The sequence below is a fragment of the Anomaloglossus baeobatrachus genome, chromosome 6 (assembly GCF_048569485.1).
Source record: "Anomaloglossus baeobatrachus isolate aAnoBae1 chromosome 6, aAnoBae1.hap1, whole genome shotgun sequence".
NCBI classification, from domain to species: domain Eukaryota; kingdom Metazoa; phylum Chordata; class Amphibia; order Anura; family Aromobatidae; genus Anomaloglossus; species Anomaloglossus baeobatrachus.
The window spans coordinates 568146176-568173801 of NC_134358.1; the positions used below are offsets into that span (position 1 = coordinate 568146176).

General features: G+C 57.2%; 1 protein-coding gene and 1 non-coding gene across 2 annotated transcripts; both read right to left on the reverse strand.

The window, feature by feature from the left end:
• Positions 1 to 1132: 1132 nt before the first annotated feature.
• On the reverse strand, positions 1133 to 27236 carry SMARCC1 (SWI/SNF related BAF chromatin remodeling complex subunit C1). Its single transcript, XM_075315835.1, has 28 exons — positions 26774 to 27236; positions 17760 to 17879; positions 17401 to 17486; positions 16793 to 16874; positions 15438 to 15530; positions 14715 to 14784; positions 13163 to 13232; positions 12616 to 12691; positions 12407 to 12532; positions 12145 to 12260; positions 11446 to 11570; positions 10914 to 10973; positions 10491 to 10528; positions 9822 to 9943; positions 9671 to 9742; positions 9443 to 9556; positions 8857 to 9010; positions 8662 to 8775; positions 8522 to 8581; positions 8122 to 8380; positions 7814 to 7975; positions 6867 to 6928; positions 6335 to 6452; positions 6082 to 6227; positions 5778 to 5912; positions 4755 to 5022; positions 2700 to 2867; positions 1133 to 2579 (listed from the first exon to the last, which is right to left on the reverse strand). Exons 1-28 carry the CDS (start codon positions 27191 to 27193, stop codon positions 2473 to 2475), a joined length of 3543 nt encoding a protein of 1180 aa, XP_075171950.1. The 5' UTR covers positions 27194 to 27236; the 3' UTR covers positions 1133 to 2472.
• Positions 16048 to 16176, reverse strand: LOC142244796 (small nucleolar RNA SNORA5). The gene has a single exon (XR_012724659.1). It is a non-coding gene; the product is annotated as a small nucleolar RNA SNORA5 (small nucleolar RNA).
• Positions 27237 to 27626: the final 390 nt, after the last annotated feature.

Here is a 27626-nt window from a genome sequence, read left to right on the forward strand (position 1 = left end):
CACTTCCTCCTGTGACATCACCGCCCGCAGCCCGGCTATCCCCACCTCCTCCTGTGACATCACCGCCCGCAGCCCGACTATCCCTACCCCTTCCTGTGACATCACCGCCCGCAGCCCGGCCATCCCCACTTCCTCCTGTGACATCACCGCCCGCAGCCTGGCTATCCCCACCTCCTCCTGTGACATCACCGCCCGCAGCCCGGCCATCCCCACCTCCTCCTGTGACATCACCGCCCGCAGCCCGGCTATCCCTACCCCTTCCTGTGACATCACCGCCCACAGCCCGCCCATCCCCACCTCCTCCTGTGACATCACCGCCCGCAGCCCCCCTCTTGTGACATCACCGCCCGCAGCCCGACTATCCCTACCCGTTCCTGTGACATCACCGCCCGCAGCCCGGCCATCCCCACTTCCTCCTGTGACATCACCGCCCGCAGCCCGGCTATCCCCACCTCCTCCTGTGACATCACCGCCCGCAGCCCAGCCATCCCCACCTCCTCCTGTGACATCACCGCCCGCAGCCCGGCCATCCCCACTTCCTCCTGTGACATCACCGCCCGCAGCCCGACTATCCCTACCCCTTCCTGTGACATCACCGCCCGCAGCCCGGCCATCCCCACTTCCTCCTGTGACATCACCGCCCGCAGCCTGGCTATCCCCACCTCCTCCTGTGACATCACCGCCCGCAGCCCGGCCATCCCCACCTCCTCCTGTGACATCACCGCCCGCAGCCCGGCTATCCCCACCTCCTCCTGTGACATCACCGCCCGCAGCCCGGCCATCCCCACCTCCTCCTGTGACATCACCGCCCGCAGCCCGGCCATCCCCACCTCCTCCTGTGACATCACCGCCCGCAGCCCGGCCATCCCCACCTCCTCCTGTGACATCACCGCCCGCAGCCCGGCCATCCCCACCTTCTCCTGTGACATCACCGCCCGCAGCCCGGCTATCCCCGCCCCCTCCCGTGACATCACCGCCCGCAGCCCGGCTATCCCCACCTCCTCCTGTGACATCACCGCCCGCAGCCCGGCTATCCCCGCCCCCTCCCGTGACATCACCGCCCGCAGCCCGACTATCCCTACCCCTAATTTCCTAGAAACATAAAACCAGTGAATTAAACATAATCACAAACTTCTACAAAAGAAACCATATTTTATTTAACAAATGTTGGCGGCGGAGGCTTCAGTTCGCCGAGATCCGGATCGTAGGGCGCATCCGACCGATTGGCTGAAAACAAGGTCATATAACATCAGCAGAACCAACACCGGGGCGAGGGGCGGGGATGAAAAATCGCTAAAATCCCGACAGCAGAGTCCAGGAGCAAAGAGGAAACCAGAATAAAGAGGAAACCCACACCGAAGGGAGGAACAGTGCCGGAGCGGGGGAGGAGCGATGCTCTGCAGCCACACAGATTATTACTACCGCCACAGAGCGCATCACTACACAGATTACATCTACATACAAAAGGCCGAGTAACTGCCTTACTCCATTCACATCCAGAGCTGTAATCCTAATTCTGTTACACCCTGCCAGCCAATAATGGAGAAAGCCACAACTCCCACTGTCTATTACAGCAGCGGCCGCCGCCATCTGCAAACACCACCAGGACGCTGGAAACAGTGGCCCAGGAGCTAACGTGACCTGAGAAGTGCTGTAACCACAGCTCCGGAGGTGATTAGATGTGGGTGACCAGCCAACTGCAGCTCTGGAGCAACTAGAGTGCAGGATGTGATGTGGGTGACCAGTCACTGCAGCTCTGGAGTTGACTAGAGTACTGCATGTGATGTGGGTGACCAGCGACTGCAGCTCTGGAGTTGACTAGAGTACTGCATGTGATGTGGGTGACCAGCGAGTGCAGCTCTGGCTGTGACTGGAGTAACTGTGTAGTACGCAGATTAGTCTGTACATGGATGGTAAAAAGCAGAGTGGTCAGAGCAGTGTACGGCAGCGCCCGGCTTGTTCTGCCGTCCCCTCACCCCTCGGGCACACCTCCCGGGCGGCAGGGGTAGATTTTGGACTAGCAGATAATCTATTATGTCTCCCAAGACCATGAACTACAATGAGCGGCCATCTCTTATTAGCCTGGACAGAGGCTGCCCTCTAGTGGACACTAGTACCATGACGCCCCCAGCCCAGCAGGACGCCGCTCACCAATTACTCAGGAAATTTTATTACAAACATAAAATGGCAGAAAAAAAAAAATACAAAAAAAATAAAAGAACATTGAACATGCAACAAACTCCCGAGCACAAGACGAGCTCTGCTACAGGAAGAGACTAAAACCTGTGAGTGTGTGACAGGGCCGGCCGCTGTGCAATAAATACTACCGGAGCGCCGCTGATTGCCTCGCCTCGCCGTGCGTCACTGGTCTGCTGCGGCCGGGCGCATACATTATTCAGCCATTAGAATAAAACCACAACGTCACTGAGAGATGAATGCAGAGACTGGGGGTGCGGGGGCGCGCCGGCCCGGCTATGGTGCGGGTGGTGCTGGCGGCACAATGGGGGGTGGCGTCTGTCCCTCGCTGGGTGGAGGCGGTTGTGTCTGTGGCTGCTGCGGCGGTGGAGGTGGAGCCGGGTCTGTGGGGAGAAAAGAGGAAAGCCTTTGGAAATGTGCAGATTTCGCAGGTACCCGCTGATCACATGACAGGCGACGCTGTGTGTGGGGTACGGTCAGCATATGGGGGGCTAGCATCTTACACATGCCATTTGGAGCCATAGGAGGCCGAGGTCCAATCATGCCGCTTGGCATCGGGGGGATTCCTGGCTGAGGTGGAGGGTGGGGGGGTCCGGCTGGATGCATGTTCGGCATTATTCGTCCAGGCATCGGGGGTCCTGACAAGATGGAGCTTGGTCCCGGGATCTGACCTGCAAAAGTCACAAGAGAGGAGATTAGAGACACGAAAACTGGTGGAGGGCGGCCATACAGTGCTGGCCAAAAGTATTGGCACCCCTGCAATTCTGTCAGATAATACTCAGTTTCTTCCTGGAAATGATTGCAATCACACATTCTTTGGCATTATCTTCATTTAATTCGTCTTCAATGAAAAAAAACAGAAAAACTGTCAAAGCCAAATTGGATAAAAAAGGGGGTGGATAAAAGTATTGGCACTGTGTGAAAAATCCTGTGCTGCTTCTGTAATTTGTGTAATAACAGCGCCTGTAACTTACCTGTGGCACCTAACAGGGGCTGGCAATAATAAATCACACTTGCAGCAGGTGACATGGATTAAAGTTGCCTCAGCCTCTGTCCTGTGTCCTTGTGTGCACCACATTGAGCTTGGAGAAAAGAAAGAAGACCAAAGAACTGTCTGAGGACTGGAGAATCCAAATTGTGAGGAAGCATGAGCAATCTCAAGGCGACAAGTCCATCTCCAAAGACCTGAAAGTTCCTGTGTCTGCGGTGCGCAGTGTCATCAAGAAGTGTAAAGCCCCTGGCACTGTGGCTATCCTCCCTAGATGTGGAAGAACCTCGACTAACATCCAAACAAGTTCAAGCTGCCCTGCAGTCCGAGGGTACAACAGTGTCAACCTGTACTATCCGTCGGCGTCTGAATGAAAAGGGACTGTATGGTAGGATACCCAGGAAGACCCCACTTCTTGCCCCGAGACATAAAAAACCCAGGCTGGAGTTTGCCAAAACTTACCTGAGAAAGACTAAACGTTTTGGAAGAATGTTCTCTGGTCAGATGAGACAAAAGTAGAGCTTTTTGGGAAAAGCCATCAACATGGAGTTTAAAGGAAAAAAAAAAAAAAAAAGGCATTCAAAGAAAAGAACACAGTCCCTACAGTCAAACATGGCGGAGGTTCCCTGATGTGTTGGGGCTGCTTTGCTGCCTCTGGCACTGGACTGCTTGACCGTGTGCATGGCATTATGAAGTCTGAAGACTACCAACAAATTTTGACGCATAATGTAGGGCCCAGTGTGAGAAGGCTGGGTCTCCCTTAGAGGTCATGGGTCTTCCAGCAGGACAATGACCCAAAACACACTTCAAAAAGCACTAGAAAATGGTTTGAGAGAAAGCACTGGAGACTACTAAAGTGGCCAGCAATGAGTCCAGACCTGAACCCCATAGAAGACCTGTGGAGAGATCTCACAATGGCAGTTTGGAGAAGGCCCCCTTCACATCTCAGGGACATGGAGCAGTTTGCCAAAGAAGAATGGTCTAAAATTCCAGCAGAGCATTGTAAGACACTCATTGATGGTGACCGGAAGCGGTTGTGCGGTTATTTTGGCTAAGGGTGCCAATACTTTTGTCTGGCCCATTTTTGGAGTTTTGTGTGAAATGATCAATGATTTGATTTTTGTTTCATTCTCTTTTGTGTTTTTTCATTGCAAGCAAAATAAATGAAGATAATAATACCAAAGCATTGTGATTGCAATCATTTTCAAGAAGACAATGAGTATTCTCTGACAGAATTGCAGGGGTGCCAATACTTTTGGCCAGCACTGTACATCACTCCCATCATCCCCGACAGAAGAGCCACACACCATCACTCCCATCATCTCCGGTCACAGGGTGAACCCAGGAAATATTGGAGAAAAACACAAAATCTCCTCTTGTGGCAAATAATGACCCCCACTTGTCTGACATGGAAAGGGCCCCCCGCTTAGGCTGAATTCCGGGGGTCATGCCGCCATGCATTTCTAACAGTGACAGAAATCCTGGCGGTGGACCCCCCGGGCCGGTCGACCCTCATCACACACCCCGCGCTCAGACTTACCCCGCCCCTGCATACGCCCAGAATACATGCCTGGCTGTGGCGGGTGGGCAGGGGGCATCTGGTGGTGTAGACCGTATGGAGGGGGCTGTGTTGGCGGCTGCTGTTGGTGACCCATTATTCCGGGGTGTGTGGGGGGCTGTATGTGGCCCATTCCTGCACTGGGAGGTCCGGCGGGGTGCTGAGCGTTCTGTCCGTGCTGCTGCTCCATCTGCTGTCGCGCCCTCATCTCCGCGTACTTCAGCTGCTCCATGTGGAAGTTCTGGCGCTCGTTGAGGAGCTGCTGACGCTGCTGCTCCAGCTGAAATCAGAGGAGACGGCCATTACCATCAGCTGCATCCCCCCCCTGCCCCATTTATAATGTATGGAGCAATGGCAATCTCAGGATGAGAGGGGGGGGGGGGGGGTGGGGGGGGAATCAACCACATTTTCTGGACAGGGGTCGTGAGGTTGCATATATTGGATGTGAGCAGCGCTGGGAGAAAGCAGAGAGCGGGGGCAGGGCCGAGGACTGTGGATTGTCAGGACTAATCAGATGCCAGACAGGAGAGAATGCGAGAGTCTGGGGCAAGCGAAAAAGCCCGAGGGCCAGTAACACAAAGCAGAGGTAATGCCGGGTGACACGGGAGGAAGCGGCCGCAGAGCCGGGCACCGAGTGGGGCGTGATCACCTGAATGGCCTCCGACACTGGGCTTCTGTGCGACCGGCGACACCTCCCCCACCACAGACCACTCACCGGCGACACCTCCCCCACCACAGACCACTCACCGGCGACACCTCCCCCACCACAGAGCACTCACCGGCGACACCTCCCCCACCACAGAGCACTCACCGGCGACACCTCCCCCACCACAGACCACTCACCGGCGACACCTCCCCCACCACAGAGCACTCACCGGCGACACCTCCCCCACCACAGAGCACTCACCGGCGACACCTCCCCCACCACAGAGCACTCACCGGCGACACCTCCCCCACCACAGAGCACTCACCGGCGACACCTCCCCCACCACAGAGCACTCACCGGCGACACCTCCCCCACCACAGAGCACTCACCGCCTCCTTCTCCCGGTCCATGATGGTTTCCAGTTCCTCAAAGTGTCGCAATTTAATCTCCAGTTTCTTCATCTGTGTTTCCACCAGCAGCGCCACCAGAGACTTGATTTTGCGTTCCTCCACTGCGGCCAAGTGCTGAACACAAGAAAACCAGCAAATTAGACCGCGGCGGCCACAAGAAGAGTAATCATGGTCATCGGGGGGGTCTGAGAGACGTCACTGACCAGAGACACACACACAGAGTCAAGAGGGACACACACACACAGTCAAGAGGGACACACACACACACAGTCAGGGACTGCACCTTGGCTTTGGTGGCTGCTGATGCCAGAGCGGCGGCGGCGGCCATTGCTACGTTGCTCTCATTCATATCGTTCTCCAGCTTCTTCTTGGCTGGGTCGGGCTCTTTGGCAGATTCGACATTCTCCTTCGTTTCCTCGGTCTCTTCCTCTATAAGGGGGGAGACAAACTGTGGTCAGACTCTACAGTCCTCATCTGACGGTTACACCGGCCGCAGAGACGCCCCGGCCGGAACCGTGCGGCAGACGGCGTCTCACCTGTCTTGTCCTCCGGAGCCGGGTCGCTCTCCTCTTCCTCCTCAGATTTCTTCTCCGCCGATGACTCCGGTTTCTCGCACGACTCCGCTTCACTTTCCTTCTCGCTCTTGACTTCACTCTGAAACAATTCACAGATCTCAGCGGCGTCGGTCGAGGGCCGGGGTTCAGCACTTTATTATAAAGCTGCCCCCAGAGTCTCCACCCGGTCGTATTTGTGGCCTAATACCAAGTGCAGTCATCAGATGGGAAGAACGGGAGCAAGGGGCAATGGACCAGAAAATCATGGAGGACGCAGCCCAGCCCGGAGGTAACGTCACAGGGGCAGGACCCCACTAATCAATCCCCTAATCTCAGTATAGACACAAACAGCACTAACAACAGCGGAGGGTGGGGGGCCGGGTGTCAGACCCCCACCGATCTGATACTGATGGGATAGGTAATCAATATATAAGTAGCACAGCCTCTAAGCCCAGCACCCCCCTAATCCATAACTGCAATTTTTACCATCGGGAGGTAGGTGGACAACACTCACCTTCTCTGTCTGAGGGGCTTCTGGGGTCTCCGTTTCCATCTTCTCTTCTTCTGCGGGTTCACCTTCAATCAAAAGATTTTTGATTTAATAAACCGCTCCATAAAGCAAAGTTGACCAGTCTTTACTGAGCGTCCATATTCAGCTCTGGAGACTGGCACGTGCACACCCGGTCTTCGCTGAGCGTGCATATTAAGATCTGGAGCCGGCATGTGCGCACCCAGTCTTTTTGAAGTGTACATATTTCTCTCTACAACCAGGCAAGTGCATGCATAGTCTTTACTGAGCATGTATATTCCTCTCTGGAGCCAGGCACATGCACACACGGTATTTACTGAGCATGCGTATTCCTCTCTGGAGCCAGGCACATGCACGCACGGTTTTTACTGAGCGTGCATATTCATCTCTGGAGACTGGCACATGCACACACGGTATTTACTGAGCGTGCATATTCATCTCTGGAGACTGGCACATGCAAGTCTGGCATTTACTGAGTGCATATTCATCTCTGGAGACTGCGCGTGCACACCCGGTCTTTACTGAGCGTGCATATTCAGCTCTGGACCCGTCAGGTGCACGGTCTCAGACCGCAGAGACAAAAACTTGAGAGGTGCAGATAAAGCAGTAATGTGAAAAGAGGAAAATTATCCTAATGTTCACAGATAACAGATTACGGACGCGATATCACGCATGTATTTACAGAGCAGACTGCAGAGAGGCGTTAACAGACATCGGTCACTGGGCGGCAGCACTGAGCAGAAGTCGAAGCCTGGAGTAATACTCCCATCAGGGACGCTACCACTATATAGTTTGGCAGGCTGTCTTCACACTTCTACCAGAGTGTCGCTGATGACTGCGTCTGCGCACACCAGCCATGATGTGCGGTCGTCTGCACCGTTCACCTCCTGCTGGTGAAGTGAGCGGTGAAGAGACCCCCTTTAAGGACTCACTGGATTTCTCTGGTTCGTCTGGGCCCGTTCCGGCTATACAGCTGCTCTCCAGACCATAGGACGGATCCACTTTCCCCAGGGCCTTGGCCGCCTCTTGAACCTTTTTGATGTGCGCCTCCACCAGCTCCAGGGGAACCTCCTCACGCACCCGGGAGAATTCCTCTAAGAAAATAAGCAGCACGTGAGAAAAGGGGTGCAAGAAGGTTGTGCATGGCTCCTGATGAGACGTATCGGGGGGCCGGTGCGTGGGGCGTTACAGGATCTGTCAGAACTCACTGACAGCAAGCAGTTATTGTGGAAGTAATTACCTAAGGCGGCTTTAGCGGCTGCAGCTGCGACTCTGGGGTCCACCACCGAGGCCAGGAAGGCGACGGTGCTCATAACGGGGTTGCCAGACTGGCTGAAAGGTACGGGCTGATAGGCCAGAGGTCCGAGGGAAGCGTCCGAGTTTTCGAGGTACGGGTCCTCGATAGGGAGTCTCAGGAAGTGAAGGATGCACTCATCCTGGGTGCGGCTTCCCACGTGCTCCGACACCTTGTTCCAGTCGTCCTTGTACATTTCCAACGCCTGAAGACATGAAAGGAACAAGTGTCAGCCCCAATGTGCCCAGATGCGGCCCACACGAGCCCCGCCGCGCCCGGCCCACACGAGCCCCGCCCCGCCCACACGAGCCCCGCCCACACGAGCCCCGCCGCGTCCATCACTCACCTCTAAGAGAAGCAGCGTCTCCTGCTCCGTCCATTCCCGCCCGGCGCTGGCAGATTTGCTCTGTGAAGTAAAGAAACCTCCTGAGTCGCCTTTACTAGAAGCCGCACGTTCCCACCAAGGAGCAATCCTCCGGATCCTACCTTTGCCAGCGTTTTCTTGGAGTAGACGTCCGTTCGGAGGCCGAAGTTCTGCAGGTCGCTCGGCTTGTCCTTGTTTTTCTCTGGGAAGTTTAACATTTGCTGAGCAGACGGCACCTGGAAGTACGAGACCCAAAATCATCAGTGCTCCCCGCCGCTCACCCCTCACCAAAGCGATCCGATGAAAGCGCATCGTACCTGCGGGGTCCTCATGTGGAGAGGCACCAGACCAGACGGGGTGTCTGCCAACACGTTAAAATGGGGCGTAGGGGGTGGTCCCATGGCCATAGGCCGTGAGTCTGCATCCACCTGGTAATTCACAAGTCCCCACTGCTCCAAAAAGGCATGGACCCTGCAAAGGGGAGAAAGACAAGAGAGTATGAGCCAGGAGAGCGCAGCAAAGCAACGATGCCCAACACCCGGGGACCGGAGGAGTGTGAGGCAGGAGAGCGCAACAAAGCAACGATGCCCAACACCCGGGGACCGGAGGAGTGTGAGCCAGGAGAGCGCAAGCAAAGCAACGATGCCTAACACCCGGGGACCGGAGGAGTGTGAGGCAGGAGAGCGCAGCAAAGCAACGATGCCCAACACCCGGGGACCGGAGGAGTGTGAGCCAGGAGAGCGCAGCAAAGCAACGATGCCCAACACCCGGGGACCGGAGGAGTGTGAGGCAGGAGAGCGCAGCAAAGCAACGATGCCCAACACCCGGGGACTGGAGGAGTGTGAGGCAGGAGAGCGCAGCAAAGCAATGAGCTTTCAGCAACCCCCAGGAGCCAGGTCTCACCTCATGACGGCACAGACGTCTCCGGTCAGGTTTCTCCGACACGCGGTGCTGGTGAGATACTCCTGAGGGTTCAGTCTGTACGTGTCAATGATAAAATTGCGATACGCCAGGTATCTAAAGAAAAGCAAAAAAAAAAAAAAAAAAATCAACATCAGGCTTAGCCATCTGTCCTGTACCCAGTGCCGGATCATAGCAGCCATCTTTACCTCTGCGCCGTCTGACACTTACATTTCTGGGGTCTTGGATTTATTCTTCCCATTGAAGAACTCTGGAAGTGCCCGACGCTCGATAACGTGAATACTGGAAGAGACGAGACGCGCCATTATCGCCGAGCACGAGGAGCAAAACATGGCGGCGCCACGTGTGACCAGATCCTCACCTGTTATAGTCAAACCACGCCGCGTAGCTGGGAATGATGATGTGATTCGTCTGCTCCGTCACGTTGTCTTCGCCGTTGTCCATCATCCGGCTCTGGTCTCCTCGACTGGGATCTTCATCTTCCTGAAAGCGAAGCAAAGAACCTCAATCACCAGGAGCCATCGGTACGAAGCTCAGGAAATGATGGCGGCAGGACAGGGACAGCCCGAGGCCCCGCGGCGACAGCCCGAGGCCCCGCGGCGACAGCCCGAGGCCACTTACCTGTGCATGAGATTTGCAATTTTGCAGTGATTTACTTACACTAAATGGCGAAAAGTCCTGGCACCCCCTGCTAACTGTAAGGGGGTAAAGCAAACGCACGACCGGCAAAAGTTGAAAGCCAAGTGCCAGCTGGAAAGCACGACAGCAATAGACTGGAGTCCGATGGATGAATTAACCCTCATAGTTGCTTAAGCTCGTACAGGAGAGGTCAGGGGTGCACATACTTTTGGCCATTTAGTGTCTCCAAATCTACGCTGTTATAGCGCTTTATATAGAAATTCTTGTTGCCTTCAGCCACCACTAGGGGGCGCTCCAGAAGATTAAGCCATCACATTAATGACCAATGTCAGAGCCGATCAGATCCAGAATCGTCACCAAGGTCTGTGGGGGGTGGGGGGGGTGCACTCACCTTGCCGCTCGCAGCCACCGCCTCCTCCTCCTGCTCGTCTGAAAAATAAATGTAGTAAATTTACACAACTGTGCACAGAATATGCTGTAATGCAGAGACCAAGCTGTGCTGCTGTGGAGGGGCTCTGGGCAATCAGGGAGAAGGGCCTATACTATCAGCTGCCAGAGGGGGAAGGAGTCTCCTCAGCTGCTCTGCAGAATCTCCGCTCCTTTACCAACAAGCAGAAGAGAAGCTAAACCTATGGGGAGCGATTCAGAGACCACAGTGTAGTCACGGGCCTGTGAGGAGACATCTGGCAGATGTGCACATTGCTACACACCGAGCACCAGGCGGCGCTATACCATGTGAGGAAAAACGCTAGAACTCTGCACTGGAAGCAGGAAATGTGAGGAAAGTGTGTGTGGTCCTGTGCAGGAGACTTACCCAAGTCAGCCACCACTCCTCCCTTGACAGGCGTGTGCTCGCTGTCCTTCTTTGGATTCACTAGACATTAAAAAAAAAAAAAAAAAAAAAAAAAAAAATTGTGTCAGTGCACATGCCGGATCCTTAGGGGGGCACCAGTATGCAGCCGCCTGGACTTTGGGGGGAGACAGTGCTCAGCCGCCGGGGCCTTATGGGAGGGGGTGCCAGTGCTCAGCAGCCAAGGCCTTATGGGGGGGCGGGGGCGCCAGTGCTCCGCCGCCGGGGCCTTGTGGCGTGGGGCACCAGTGCTCAGCCGCCGGGGCCTTATGGGGGCGCGCCAGTGCTCAGCAGCCGGGGCCTCATGGGGGGCGCCAGTGCTCAGCCGCCGGGGCCTCATGGGGGGCGCCAGTGCTCAGCCGCAGGGGCCTCATGGGGGGGCGCCAGTGCTCAGCCGCAGGGGCCTCATGGGGGGGCGCCAGTGCTCAGCCGCAGGGGCCTCATGGGGGGGCGCCAGTTGTCAGCCATGTCAACTACTGTCAAGTCATACACTCACCATTTTTGGGCAGGATGACCTCCTCCATGTTGGGGACGGGTGTGGGGTCCTCCATGTCCTTAGTCAGATCCTCCTGCTCGTCGTCGTCCTTCTGCCACCTCCGCTTGCCGTACAGTCCTCCTTGGCTGGGGATAAAGAGTTTATGATCAGAGGTTTCTCCCTTTATTTCTCTTTAGCTTCTCCACAGACGGGAGACATTTGGGTGGACGTCGTCCGTGTAACGAGCAGAGGTCTGGACTCCGTCAGTGTGAAGGGTATTCACCTTTATTGTGCCCCTTTAAGTGACACATTTTTAGGCTCCCAATGTAACCAGACCCTATTGATAGGTGTATAATACACTTTGCGCTTTAGTTTTTGCTTGCTTTCGCTGATAGTTTGCATGAACTTGCCAGTCCGAGTAGTTCTCACAGCTGGGCTTCTGCTACAATTGCATCCAGTATAGCCGTACCTCTGAATTTGTTTATACAGAGACCGCCCATCAATCATTGTCTAACCCCTTTAGATGCTGCTGTCACTACCAACTGGGACGTGTAAGGGGTTAACCTACGGCAGCTGCAGAGGTCCATTCCATGATTATGGCGGATCACAGGTCTCTGCGTTCACGTGCCGTCCATGTGACGTGGCAGCAGCGGCCTGTGATCGGTGGAGGATCTGGTGGGAGCAGTGGTACATGGCTGGGGGTCCCCGCTGTCATCTTACCCCTTCTTTCCTGGCTTCTTCCGGGATTCAGAAGGCGTCTGCGGAGACGGCGAGCGCTTCCGTTTCTTGGCAGGACCCACAGACTTCCGGTCTTTCCTCTCGGGGCTCCGCACGGCCTGAAACATTAAGCATGGAGCACAGATGTTCATGAGCAGCTGAGCGACTGCATAAATTACGATCCGGCCGCAGAATAACCGCTGAATGACCGCGAGAGCGGCACTAATGACGCTGATCACTGCAGGGGGATCGGATGGCTCCGCACCTCATCGCTCTTCAGGGAGATCCTCTGCCGGAAGCTGGTCGCCTTCTTGTTCTCGTCGATCTCGTAATCCTCCTCGTTCATCCACTCGTTAAACACGTCGGTGTCCAGCAGCCATTTTGCATGAACCTGGAATGAGGCGACATTAGCGGATTAGGGGACTGTTCTGCGCCCCCAGAATCAAGACACACGATCGCCCCCGAGTCACTCACTTTCCAGGGCTTCTCAGCAATCGGCGGATCCTCGATATCCACATCCAGATCTGTAACAGGAATCCAGGAATCGTAGCTGCAAGACACAAAACATGGCGTCAGCGGAGGGACGAGAAGCCAGCGGCGGCGGCAGCGGAGGGACGAGGAGCCCGCGGCGGCGGCAGCGGAGGGACGAGGAGCCCGCGGAGGCGGCAGCGGAGGGACGAGGAGCCCGCGGAGGCGGCAGCGGAGGGACGAGGAGCCCGCGGAGGCGGCAGCGGAGGGACGAGGAGCCCGCGGCGGCATCAGCGAAGTGCGTGCAGCAGTGACTGGAAACCCATCCTAATGTATTCCAGTGGACGGGTTTGTTAAGATTTATCAGTGCAGACAATCCCAACAACAAACCCCTCTGCTGTCCAGGATGACGGCTTTTATCTGCACTGTGACACTGTGACAAACCCTCAGCTGTGAGCAGCAGGGCCAGGACTCAGTCTATTCTGAACGCTGATTTGTTACTTATGCATAAAACCTCTCACAATCCATGTCTTTCTGGCCTCGGATCCCTCACCTGTCCGGGTGATAACCCCAATGCACGAGGACTTGTTTATCCTTCTTCACTACCGGTCTCAGCCACTCCTCTGGGGGGGAAATAATCATTAGGGAACATACGAGATTGTGGCAGAAAATACCCCAAAATTACAGCAGACCCCCCTCGTCTGATCATGTAAAGACATCCCTGTCCCCCGCAGATCGGTCTCACTGTAAGGCAAGTGATTGCAGCAGGAGCCCTCCCCCACCTCTCCATTACCAGGCACACTGGGCCCCCCCTCCCCTCTCCGGACCGGGCACACTGGGCCCCCCCTCCCCTCTCCGGGCACACTGGGCCCCCCCTCCCCTCTCCGGGCACACTGGGCCCCCCCTCCCCTCTCCGGGCACACTGGGCCCCCCCTCCCCTCTCCGGGCACACTGGGCCCCCCCTCCCCTCTCCGGGCACACTGGGCCCCCCCTCCCCTCTCCGGGCACACTGGGCCCCCCCTCCCCTCTCCGGGCACACTGGGCCCCCCCCTCCCCTCTCCGGGCACACTGGGCCCCCCCTCCCCTCTCCGGGCACACTGGGCCCCCCCTCCCCTCTCCGGGCACACTGGGCCCCCCCCTCCCCTCTCCGGACCGGGCACACTGGGCCCCCCCTCCCCTCTCCGGACCGGGCACACTGGGCCCCCCCTCCCCTCTCCGGACCGGGCACACTGGGCCCCCCCTCCCCTCTCCGGACCGGGCACACTGGGCCCCCCCTCCCCTCTCCGGACCGGGCACACTGGGCCCCCCCTCCCCTCTCCGGGCACACTGGGCCCCCCCTCCCCTCTCCGGGCACACTGGGCCCCCCCTCCCCTCTCCGGGCACACTGGGCCCCCCCTCCCCTCTCCGGGCACACTGGCCCCCCCTCCCCTCTCCGGGCACACTGGGCCCCCCCTCCCCTCTCCGGGCACACTGGGCCCCCCCTCCCCTCTCCGGGCACACTGGGCCCCCCCTCCCCTCTCCGGGCACACTGGGCCCCCCCTCCCCTCTCCGGGCACACTGGGCCCCCCCTCCCCTCTCCGGGCACACTGGGCCCCCCCTCCCCTCTCCGGGCACACTGGGCCCCCCCTCCCCTCTCCGGGCACACTGGGCCCCCCCTCCCCTCTCCGGGCACACTGGGCCCCCCCTCCCCTCTCCGGACCGGGCACACTGGGCCCCCCTCCCCTCTCCGGACCGGGCACACTGGGCCCCCCTCCCCTCTCCGGACCGGGCACACTGGGCCCCCCCTCCCCTCTCCGGGCACACTGGGCCCCCCCTCCCCTCTCCGGGCACACTGGGCCCCCCCTCCCCTCTCCGGGCACACTGGGCCCCCCCTCCCCTCTCCGGACCGGGCACACTGGGCCACCTCCCCTCTCCGGACCGGGCACACTGGGCCACCTCCCCTCTCCGGACCGGGCACACTGGGCCACCTCCCCTCTCCGGACCGGGCACACTGGGCCACCTCCCCCGCTGCTCTCAGGACCGGGCACACTGGGCTCCTGCCACACGCAGGGGTTCTACTCAGTCCCCCTCCTCTCTACACCTGCCGGGGCTGAGGGGCTTCTTACCATCGTCCAGTGAGGTAGGAACGGGGTACACATGGTGCGAGGCTTTGGTCTTCTCTTCTGTGATTGTACCCTAGAAGACAAGGATTGATGAGTACATGGGTCACGTACGGAGCGAGTCGTAGGCTACTGTCCCCCGCATCATTGTCCCCACCCTGCCGTCCCCCGCACCGCTGCCCCCTCTCTGTTGCCTGCCATCCCCCCGCACCGCCGCCTGCCATCCCCCGTACCGCTGCCTGCACCCTGCGGCCTCCCGTCCCCCGCACCGCTGCCCGCACTGTTGCCCCACACCTTGCTGCCTGCCGTCCCTTGCACCGCTGCCCCCACCCTGCTGTCCCCCGCACCGCTGCCTTCCCTCCCCCACCCTGCAGCCTCCCGTTCCCACCCCCACCGCTGCCCCCACCCTGCGGCCTTCCGTTCCATGCACCGCTGCCCCCACCCTGCTGTCCCCTGCACCGCTGCCTTCCACCACAACGCTGCCCCCACCCTGCTGCCTGCCATCCCCCGCAACGCTGCCCCCACCCTGCTGCCTGCCATCCCCCGCAACGCTGCCCCCACCCTGCGGCCTGCCATCCCCTGCAATACTGCCCCCACTGCTGCCTGCCGTCTCCTGCACTGTTGCCCCCACCCTGATGCCTGCTGGCCCCCGCACTGTTGCCCCCACCTTGCTGCCTGCAGTCCCCCGCACTGTTGCCCCCACACCGCTGCCTCCCCTCCCCCGCTCACCTGATGGCGTTTCACGATGTCTTTCAGCTTGTTGCTGAGCTTCAGCTCTATGTCGGGGACGAGGTAGACGGTCGGTCGGCTCAGACAATTGTTCTACAAAGAGGTGAAAAAGGAAAATTAAGCGACCATGATGGAGACGTCTGATAATCCGGTCACTGGTGTAACGTCCGCCCGGCCTGAGAGCGGGGACAATAACACATATATATGGGAAGTAAAGGACTGGTCCTGTAAGCGGCGTCTGCATCCCCAGCGCATGCTCAGCAGCTCCCGCCGCAGGCAGACCGGCGCCACCGGGCACATGACGAGCGCCACCGGGCACATGACGAGCGCCAATCCTACAATGGTAGAATAGATCATTTACCCTCCAGCCCTTCCCCTTCTGGACAAACTCCATCTCTGTGTTCTCGTTATGTCCGCTCTTTATGCTTCTGTGCACACAGATGTGTCCGGGACCGGTCTCTGCACCCCGGTACCAGCGATGACTTGTGAATATGGACGCGTGATCACTGCCTGCAGCAGACACCGCTGAGAACGCGGGAAGCAAAAGCTAGCGAGGCCGGCGAGAGAGAATATCACCGCATACATGACCCCTCCCATCCATAAAGTCATCAGGTGTCTGTAGCACATGTCCCCGCGATCCATCGGAGAGGACGGAGGCTCCGGAGCCACAAGATCCTGTAGCAGCCCATTGGCCAGGAGTCACCACTTCACCGGTGGTCCTGAATTTGACCAAGCTGCAGATATGAAGCCCGCGGAGGAGGAGCAGTCAGCGGAGAGGCGCAAGGTAACCGCTCACTCACATACGGCGGATGGCGGCACCCTCTACTAGAGGATATGCTCCCCGAGACCCCCCACTGTACTGCACTCACATACAGCGGATGGCAGCGCTCTGTACTAGAGGATACACTCTCCGAGACCCCCCACTGTGCTGCACTCACATACAGCGGATGGCGGCACTCTGTACTAGAGGATACACTCTCCGAGACCCCCCCACTGTGTGGCACTCACATACAGATGGCAGCACTCTCTACTACAGGGTACGCTCGCCGAAACCACCCATTGTGCTGCACTCACAAACAGAGGACGGCGACGCTCTGTAGCGGTGGGTACGCTCAACGAGACCACCCACTGTGCTGCACTCACATAGGGCAGATGGCAGCGCTCTGTACAAGAGGGTGCGCTCGCCGAGACCACCCACTATGCTGCAACAGAGGTGCGATACTGCACCCGGTCACGTCAGATACTGCACAGCACCAATGTGATTGGGGGACCTCCACCTGCAGGCCCTCGCTGATGGACCCTCCGGGATGCACACGGACAAAATGTAAAGGATTGTGATATCAATTGTCCCCCACCTGCATCAGAGTCTTCTCGATGGCCATGAACATCTCTACGTTGCGATCCATCCTCGATGGATTCTGTAAATCGAACCTCCTCCTGCAGAAAAAAAAAAGAAATCAGAGATGACCGAGATCCAGAGGATAATATAACAAGAAGAGCTCAGCTTAAAAGGAGACGTCCAGGCCTTAGGTCACCAATATTGAATCAGCGGGGGGTCCGACACGCAGCACCGCACCGATCACACGATTCAGTGGGAGCTGCACACTGTGTTCAGAGCCAGAACAGCGCCATGTAGTGGCCGTTCTCAGGACTGCAGCTCAGATCACATACATTCCAATGGGAGCCGAGATATAGTACGGAGAACGGCCAGTGCACGGTGTACAGAGCTCTCCAGATACGTCAGGCCACCAGGGGTCTTACACGCAGATGGTGGGTGGCGCTGTGTGTGGGCTGACCCCGTTATTGCTGTATGCCATTGTAGACATTCGTGATATATGCACAGCGCCCGCCATACTGCTCTGACACCAGCATCTAACCCCAGGAATTAGGTCTTAAGGGGAGAGAATTTGGGGAGACAGTAGATGAGATGTGCACCCCTATATTTCCACTTTTTGGCCCTTACCCTCCTTGGTCACTCCGATGCTTGTACGCAGCCCCCAGGATGTGACACAGGGCACCGCCGGCTTTAAAATCCAAGAAGCATTTAATCTGCAAAATGCACAAAAAAAAAGCAGAGAGACCGTCATAAAGCGCGAAATACAGGGGGCCCCGGGGTCTCCCCAAAATAAGCCCCCCCCCCCAGCGGCACAGCACAATGGTCAGCCATGGGTATGAGTGAGGCTCAGACCAGGCACCGGGGTCTCCCCACAATAAGCCCCCCCCCAGCGGCACAGCACAATGGTCAGCCATGGGTATGAGTGAGGCTCAGACCAGGCACCGGGGTCTCCCCACAATAAGCCCCCGGCCGCACAGGACACTTACAGGCAGTTTGGTGAAGGCCGGGTTGGTAACGTGTCGTCCAAATGCATCTTCCTGGAACTGGAGGAGCTGGGAGACGAGGACGGCCAGCGCTTTATTGGTTGGAGAGTCAGCCTGCACGTACTGGGAGCAGAAGACAACGGGTTAACTACGCCCAAATGAAAGACACCTCAGCCCATCACCTTCACTCATCAAACCCCAACAACATGTGGGAATGACACCGGCCGCAGTGTGACCGCGAGCGCAGGAGGCCGAGGATAATAATCCATCATCATCTCCGCTTGCAGTTAGGACGTTTTCATTCATGGAGATTAAAACAAGGCCGAATACTTCTCAGAGCTGAGACTTTGTTACAATTGTATCCAGTATGTGCAGGTCAAAAGATTAGAAAGATACATAATACACCACCGTCTGCCCGATCCCAGGAGCAGGGGGCACTCAGGAGCGGTGGGTGAGCGGACGCCCAGGTGCAAGGGGCACTCAGGAGCGGTGGGTGAGCGGACGCCCAGGTGCAAGGGGCACTCAGGAGCGGTGGGTGAGCGGACGCCCAGGTGCAAGGGGCACTCAGGAGTGGTGGGCGAGTGGACGCCAGGTGCAAGGGGAACTCAGGAGTGTGGGGCGCCCAGGATTAAGGCGTGCAGGTGCCCAGGAGCGGTGGGCGCGGGTGGGCACCCAGGTGCAAGGGGCACTCAGGAGCGGTGGGCGCCCAGGATCGGGGGGTGCAGGCAGGCAACCAGGAGCAAGGGGCACCCTGAAGCAGTGGGGCAAGCGGGCACCCAAGAACAGGGGGTGCTTAGGAGCGGGGGCCACCCGGGAGCACCCAGAAGCAGCAGACGCGGACGGGTGCCCAGGAGCAGGGGGCGCCCAGGAGCAGAGGACGCGGACGGGCACCCAGAAGCAGGGAGCGCCCAGGAGGAGGGGGGGGAGGCGAACGGGCGGGCGCCCAGGAGTGGGGGACACCCAGGAGGGAAGGGGTGGGAACAGGCGGGCGCCCAGGAGTGGGGGGGGGGGATGTGGACGGCAGTAATCCGTACTCAGAAGAGCAAACAAGTGCTTCCATTCATCCGGAGAAAGGATTTTAAGGAGAGACTAAACACGACTAATATTGAGCCCCCTGAGCCCCGTCCGCTGCCGGCTCCCCTTGTAGTTTAGAGTCAGTAAAAATTCAAAAAGATCAGAACAAAACCGGAGCAGCCGCATAATGTGACCGCGAGAGGTGACCAGGAGCTGCCGGATCTCCCCCGAGAGGACGAGCACCGCAAACACAAGATCATGTGACCACCACAGACCCCTCTGATATCAGCCCCTCTTATATCGCTCCAGAGCAGACATGGATACGGACATCAGTAGGTGCACACACACTATACACATATACGCATATTCCCACACGCGCAGTATATACAATACGCATATTCCCACACGCAGTATATACTATACACACACATACAGTATACACATATATGCATAGTCACGCGCAGTATATACTATACACACATTCCCACACGCAGTATATACTATACACACACATACAGTATACACATATATGCATAGTCACGCGCAGTATATACTATACACACACATACAGTATACACATATATGCATAGTCACGCGCAGTATATACTATACACACAAACACACTATACACATATGCATAGTCACGCGCAGTATATACTATACACACACATACAGTATACACATATATGCATAGTCACGCGCAGTATATACTATACACACATTCCCACACGCAGTATATACTATACACACACATACAGTATACACATATATGCATAGTCACGCGCAGTATATACTATACACACACATACAGTATACACATATATGCATAGTCACGCGCAGTATATACTATACACACAAACACACTATACACATATGCATAGTCACGCGCAGTATATACTATACACACACATACAGTATACACATATATGCATAGTCACGCGCAGTATATACTATACACACACATACAGTATACACATATATGCATAGTCACGCGCAGTATATACTATACACACAAACACACTATACACATATGCATAGTCACGCGCAGTATATACTATACACACACATACAGTATACACATGCATAGTCACGCGCAGTATATACTATACACACACATACAGTATACGCATATGCATAGTCACGCACAGTATATACTATACACACACATACAGTATACGCATATATGCATAGTCACGCACAGTATATACTATACACACACATACAGTATACACATATGCATAGTCACGCACAGTATATACTATACACGCACATACAGTATACACATGCATAGTCACGCACAGTATATACTATACACACACATACAGTATACGCATATATGCATAGTCACGCGCAGTATATACTATACACATACAGTATACACATATATGCATAGTCACGCGCAGTATATACTACACATACAGTATACACATATGCATAGTCACGCACAGTATATACTATACACACACATACAGTATACGCATATGCATAGTCACGCGCAGTATATACTATACACACACATACAGTATACGCATATGCATAGTCACGCACAGTATATACTATACACGCACATACAGTATACACATATGCATAGTCACGCACAGTATATACTATACACACACATACAGTATACGCATATATGCATAGTCACGCGCAGTATATACACTATACACACACATACAGTATACGCATATATGCATAGTCACGCGCAGTATATACTATACACATACAGTATACACATATGCATAGTCACGCACAGTATATACTATACACACACATACAGTATACGCATATGCATAGTCACGCGCAGTATATACTATACACGCACATACAGTATACACATATGCATAGTCACGCACAGTATATACTATACACACACATACAGTATACGCATATGCATAGTCACGCGCAGTATATACTATACACGCACACACAGTATACACATATATGCATAGTCACGCGCAGTATATACTATACACATACAGTATACACATATATGCATAGTCACGCGCAGTATATACTATACACACACAGTATACGGATATGCATAGTCACGCGCAGTATATACTATACACACACATACAGTATACACATATATGCATAGTCACGCGCAGTATATACTATACACACACATACAGTATACACATAGATGCATAGTCACGCGCAGTATATACTATACACAGGTCACCGTCCCTTCCTCTTCGGCAGCCCTGGATTGCATTATTTGCATTGATTGCTCCTGTCTGCTCGGATAACTTGCAGTCTCTTCTGCAGACAGACATGAGCAATCAATCCAGCAGAGCTCAGTAAAACAATGACCTGGATATTAACCAGTTCATTACCGGAGTGCCTCCGCTTATAGCACATGCAGGTTACGGGGCTTCAGACAATTTATAGCCACATTTGTTTTTAATCGCTGTAACATGAGGGACGATGCAGCGCAGATCATGTACGGGACCGGTAACACTAAGGAAAGAAACCCACAAGGTCACATCCGTCCTGTTATTACAGGATCCCAAGAAAACGCTGGAAAAAATAAAACGAGAGACTGCGAGCCAACGAGAATGAGCAAGAACACTACAGACCAGGAGCGGGAGCGCAGCCGGACCACAGAGGTGAGGGGGCACTGTGCTCCTCCTGTATATACACCGAGGAGGGGCCGCAGAGGTGAGGGGGCACTGTGCTCCTCCTGTATATACACAGAGGAGGGGCCGCAGAGGTGAGGGGGCACTGTGCTCCTCCTGTATATACACCGAGGAGGGGCCGCAGAGGTGAGGGGGCACTGTGCTCCTCCTGTATATACACTGAGGAGGGGCCGCAGAGGTGAGGGGGCACTGTGCTCCTCCTGTATATACACCGAGGAGGGGCCGCAGAGGTGAGGGGGCACTGTGCTCCTCCTGTATATACACCAAGGAGGGGCCGCAGAGGTGAGGGGGCACTGTGCTCCTCCTGTATATACACAGAGGAGGGGCCGCAGAGGTGAGGGGGCACTGTGCTCCTCCTGTATATACACCGAGGAGGGGCCGCAGAGGTGAGGGGGCACTGTGCTCCTCCTGTATATACACCGAGGAGGGGCCGCAGAGGTGAGGGGGCACTGTGCTCCTCCTGTATATACACCGAGGAGGGGCTGCAGAGGTGAGGGGGCACTGTGCTCCTCCTGTATATACACCGAGGAGGGGCCGCAGAGGTGAGGGGGCACTGTGCTCCTCCTGTATATACACCGAGGAGGGGCTGCAGAGGTGAGGGGGCACTGTGCTCCACCCCTCAGCCTCCGGCCTTTCCACCTCCTCCCCCCCACAACCTCTGGCCTCTCTCCCCCCAACCTCTTTTTCCAGCCTCTCTCCCGATATCTCTCTTAAAATATAGCAACAGGTACAAACAGAAAGAAAGAGTCCTAAAAAATAACTTAATAAATTTATCACTAAGAATGAACGAACATAGAGCACCAAGTCTGGGCTGCAAAGCTCAAAAAGGGTCCAGAAAAGTGCTTGTGGCCCAATAAAAGAGAAGACCACAATATTCTGTACTTGACCCCACAGAGTTTCTTATTTATGGACCAACAGTAATACTAAGGTCGATAAGTTTATATTGTTATTAAACATTCATAAACCCACGGGCACCACCAGTACAGGGAAATGTATATCCAGTATGTGATCAATACACACCCCACTAATCAATACTCCCCCCAGAGTTTAATATCCTATTTATGGACCAACACCTTACTGATAAGGCAGATAATTTAGTGTTCATAAAGTTCCATCAACCCATAGGAACCGCCCATAAGGGTAAATGTACACTAAATATAGAGGCAGTACATATATATATATATATATATATATATATATATATATATATATATATATATATATATATATATATATATATATATATACATATACACATTGAGGAGAGCAACCTTTTTCCTGATAATGCTTATTACAGCAAACAAACCATACAGGAACGCTCTCACCCAGGTGAGCAGCAATGGTCCCAGTAGTGCTCCTTAATTCATGGAGTCTTGGTCAAGGCGCGGTATTACAGATGACTGCGACGCTCCCGACGCGTTTCTTCTAAGTAGATTCATTAGGGGAGCAGGATCCCTTGCGCATGAAAATAGCGCCACTCTCCGCCGATCCACATAGTCACCATTTCCAGGGCAATTAATTCCACACTTCCTCGGCTCATCCATAGTGTGCCATAGCCAGTATTTTTCTGGCACTTCTGTTCCACGGCTAGTGGTCTCGTGCTATTCAGTTTGATCTCTTTTCCCAGTCTCTTCCCTCCCCACCCACCAGCCTCTCTATCAACCCAGCCTTCTCGTCACCACAGCCTCTTTTTTTTTTTCCCGGTCTCTCCCCCCCACCTCTTCTTCCAGCCTCTCCACCCTCCCTACCCTATCTTTTACCTCCCGCCTCTCTTCCTCCTCCTCCCTCTCATCCCCCAGTCTCTCTTCCTCCCTTCCAGGCTCTCATTCTTCACCCCACCGGCCTCCCTCTTTGCACCCCCTTGGACCTCTCTTTTCCCCCGGTCTCTCTTCCTCCTCCTCTCCAGAGCCTCTTTTTCCTCCAGCCTCCCTCTTTGCCCTCATCGGCCTCACTTTTACCTCTGACCTCTCTTTCTCCCCTGGCCTCTCATCCTTCACCCCCCACAGCCTCTCATCCTCCTTAGCCTCTTTGCCCTCCCCCTAGCCTCTCTTCCTTCACCCTCCAGCCTCTCTTCCTCCTCAGCTTCATTGCCCTCCACCAGACCTCTATCCTCACCCCCCCTCATCCTTCACATCCCGGCCTCTCATCCTCCTCCTCCCACCAGCCCTCCCTTTCCCCTCGTCCTCTATCCCCCCAGCCTCACATCCTTCACCCTCTCTTTACCCCTCCCTCTCCTCCTTCTGTCCTCTTTGCCCTCCCTCACCTAACTTATCCCCTCTCTTTCACCTGGGCCTCCCTCTCCCCCCTTCAACCTCCCCCTTGGGCCTCCTACCCCCGGCCCTCCCTCTCCCCCGGCCTCTTAGCTCTTCCCCCTTGGACCTCCCTTCACCCCCCCAGCTCTCCTCCTCAGCCCTCCCTCTCCCCCTTCACCCTGGCCTCTCCCCCTCCTCAGTCCTCTCTTTCCCCTGGGCCTCCCTCTCCCCCTTCTCAGTCCTCCCTTTCCCCTGGGCCACCCTCTCCCCCTCCTCAGTCCTCCCTTTCCCCTGGGCCACCCTCTCCCCCTCCTCAGTCCTCCCTTTCCCCTGGGCCACCCTCTCCCCCTCCTCAGTCCTCCCTTTCCCCTGGGCCTCCCTCTCCCCCTTCTCAGTCCTCCCTTTCCCCTGGGCCACCCTCTCCCCCTCCTCAGTCCTCCCTTTCCCCTGGGCCTCCCTCTCCCCCTCCTCAGTCCTCCCTCTCCCCCCCTTCACTCTCTCCCCCTTCTCAGTCCTCCCTTTCCCCTGGGCCACCCTCTCCCCCTCCTCAGTCCTCCCTTTCCCCTGGGCCTCCCTCTCCCCCTCCTCAGTCCTCCCTCTCCCCCCCTTCACTCTCTCCCCCTCCGCAGTCCTCCCTTTCCCCTGGGCCACCCTCTCCCCCTCCTCAGTCCTCCCTTTCCCCTGGGCCACCCTCTCCCCCTCCTCAGTCCTCCCTTTCCCCTGGGCCTCCCTCTCCCCCTTCTCAGTCCTCCCTTTCCCCTGGGCCACCCTCTCCCCCTCCTCAGTCCTCCCTTTCCCCTGGGCCTCCCTCTCCCCCTCCTCAGTCCTCCCTCTCCGCAGTCCTCCCTTTCCCCTGGGCCTCCCTCTCCCCCTTCACCCTCGGCCTCTCCCCCTCCTCAGTCCTCCCTTTCCCCTGGGCCTCGCTCTGCCCAGCCTCTCCTTTCCCCTGGGCCTCCCTCTCCCCCTTCACCCCTGGCCTCCCCTCCTCCTCAGTCCTCCCTTTCCCCTGGGCCTCGCTCTCCCCGGCCTCTCCTTTCCCCTGGGCCTCCCTCTCACCCTTCACCCCTGGCCTCTCCTCCTCCTCAGTCCTCCCTTTCCCCTGGGCCTCGCTCTCCCCGGCCTCTCCTTTCCCCTGGGCCTCCCTCTCACCCTTCACCCCTGGCCTCTCCTCCTCCTCAATCCCCCCTTTCCCCTGGGCCTCGCTCTCCTCGGCCTCTCCTTTCCCCTGGGCCTCCCTCTCACCCCTGGCCTCTCCTCCTCCTCCTCCCTTTCCCCCTTCACCCCCCAGCCTCTCCTCCTCCACCCCCGGCTTCCCTCCCCCCTTCACAGTCCTCCCTTTCCCCTGGGCCTCCCCTCCTCCTTGGCCTCCCTCTCCCCCTTCACCTCCGGCCTCCCCTCCTCCTCCCTCCCCCTGCCCTCTCCTCCTCAGTCCTCCCTTTCCCCTGGCCTCCATCTCACCCTTCACCTCTGGCCTCTCCTCCTCCTCAGTCCTCCCTTTCTCCTTGGCCTCCCTCTCCCCCGGCCTCTCCTCCTCCTCAGTCCTCCCTTTCTCCTTGGCCTCCCTCTCCCCCGGCCTCTCCTCCTCCTCAGTCCTCCCTCTCCCCTGTCCTCCCACTCCCCCTTCACCCCCGGCCTCTCCTCCTCCTCCTCAGTCCTCCCTTTCTCCTTGGCATCCCTCTCCCCCTTCACCCCCGGCCTCCCCTCCTCCTCAGTCCTCCCTCTCCTCCTCCTCAGTCCTCCCTCTCCCCCGGCCTCTCCTCCTCCTCAGTCCTCCCTTTCTCCTTGGCCTCCCTCTCCCCCTTCACCCCCGGCCTCCCCCTCAGTCCTCCCTCTCCCCCGGCCTCTCCTCCTCCTCCCTCTCCCCTGGCCTCTCCTCCTCAGTCCTCCCTCTCCCCTGGCCTCTCCTCCTCAGTCCTCCCTTTCTCCTTGGCCTCCCTCTCCCCCGGCCTCTCCTCCTCAGTCCTCCCTCTCCTCCTCCTCCTCAGTCCTCCCTTTCTCCTTGGCTCCCTCTCCCCCTTCACCCCCGGCCTCTCCTCCTCCTCAGTCCTCCCTCTCCCCTGTCCTCTCCTCCTCCTCAGTCCTCCCTCTCCGCCGGCCTCTCCTCCTCAGTCCTCCCTTTCTCCTTGGCCTCCCTCTCCCCCGGCCTCCCCTCCCTCTCCTCCTCCTCAGTCCTCCCTTTCTCCTTGGCCTCCCTCTCCCCCGGCCTCTCCTCAGTCCTCCCTTTCTCCTTGGCCTCCCTCTCCCCCGGCCTCTCCTCCTCCTCAGTCCTCCCTCTCCCCCGGCCTCTCCTCCTCCTCAGTCCTCCCTCTCCCCCGGCCTCTCCTCCTCCTCAGTCCTCCCTCTCCCCCGGCCTCTCCTCCTCCTCAGTCCTCCCTCTCCCCCGGCCTCTCCTCCTCCTCAGTCCTCCCTCTCCCCCGGCCTCTCCTCCTCCTCAGTCCTCCCTCTCCCCCGGCCTCTCCTCCTCCTCAGTCCTCCCTCTCCCCCGGCCTCTCCTCCTCCTCAGTCCTCCCTCTCCCCCGGCCTCTCCTCCTCCTCAGTCCTCCCTCTCCCCTGGCCTCTCCTCCTCCTCAGTCCTCCCTTTCTCCTTGGCCTCCCTCTCCCCCGGCCTCTCCTCCTCCTCAGTCCTCCCTCTCCCCTGGCCTCTCCTCCTCCTCAGTCCTCCCTTTCTCCTTGGCCTTCCTCTCCCCCAGCCTCTCCTCCTCCTCAGTCCTCCCTTTCTCCTTGGCCTTCCTCTCCCCCAGCCTCTCCTCCTCCTCAGTCCTCCCTCTCCCCCGGCCTCTCCTCCTCCTCAGTCCTCCCTCTCCCCTGGCCTCTCCTCCTCCTCAGTCCTCCCTTTCTCCTTGGCCTTCCTCTCCCCCAGCCTCTCCTCCTCCTCAGTCCTCCCTTTCTCCTTGGCCTCCCTCTCCCCCGGCCTCCCCTCCTCCTCAGTCCTCCCTCTCCCCCGGCCTCTCCTCCTCCTCAGTCCTCCCTTTCTCCTTGGCCTCCCTCTCCCCCGGCCTCCCCTCCTCCTCAGTCCTCCCTCTCCCCCGGCCTCCCCTCCTCCTCAGTCCTCCCTCTCCCCCAGCCTCTCCTCCTCCTCAGTCCTCCCTTTCTCCTTGGCCTCCCTCACCTTCTTGTAGTTCTTCCCGATCCACACCCTCACGCCGTCCAGCTGGGACACGGTGTCCGGACTCTCCCAGAACTTGGCGGCCGGGCCTCCGTCCTTCCTCCGGGCCTGGACCAGCGGAGCGGCCGCCATGGAGTCCCCGTCGCCGTCGTCCTCCTCCCCCTCACACTCCTCCTCTTCCTCCTCTTCTTCGTCCTCCTCTTCTCCGTCCTCTTCCTCCTCGGGATCCCTCCGGGGCTCCTCCCGGCGAGGCCCGGCCTGCTGGTACTGGCGTGTGGCCGGGCTGCCTTCTTCCCCGGCGGCCGCTCCGCCTCCCCGGCGGCGCCTTCTCCTCTGCCTGGGTCCCGCCAGCCTGCCGTCTCCTCCGCTGCTGCTGCCGTTACAGCCGCCGGGGACGCCGAGCCCGACCTGCCTTTGTTTCATCGCCGCCACACTCGCTGCCTGCCGGGCAATGCTGCTGCGGCCTGTGCAGAGCGGGAGACCCTCCCCCTCCGGGTGCCACTCACGCGAGCGACACGCCCACTCCACTAAAGAAGCCGGCCGCATAGACTGTCAATCATAAGCAAACACGCCTATTCCAGCTGATATACACGCCCACTCAGAAAGACAAACAGTAAAAACTCACCTTAAGACACACCCCCAACCACAGCGACCACACCCCGCAAACTGTCCATCAAATGTTAAACCCCTCCCTCTAACTTTCATCATAAAACTTACTCCACCCACCTAATTCATTCACCTGCTTCTATAAGCTGTCAATCATTGTCTAAGCAGGTTTATGATTGGTCGACTGCGATTTATTTAATTCACGCCTACTAAGAGAAGACCACGCCTTCATACTGGTCTTGTTTATTCC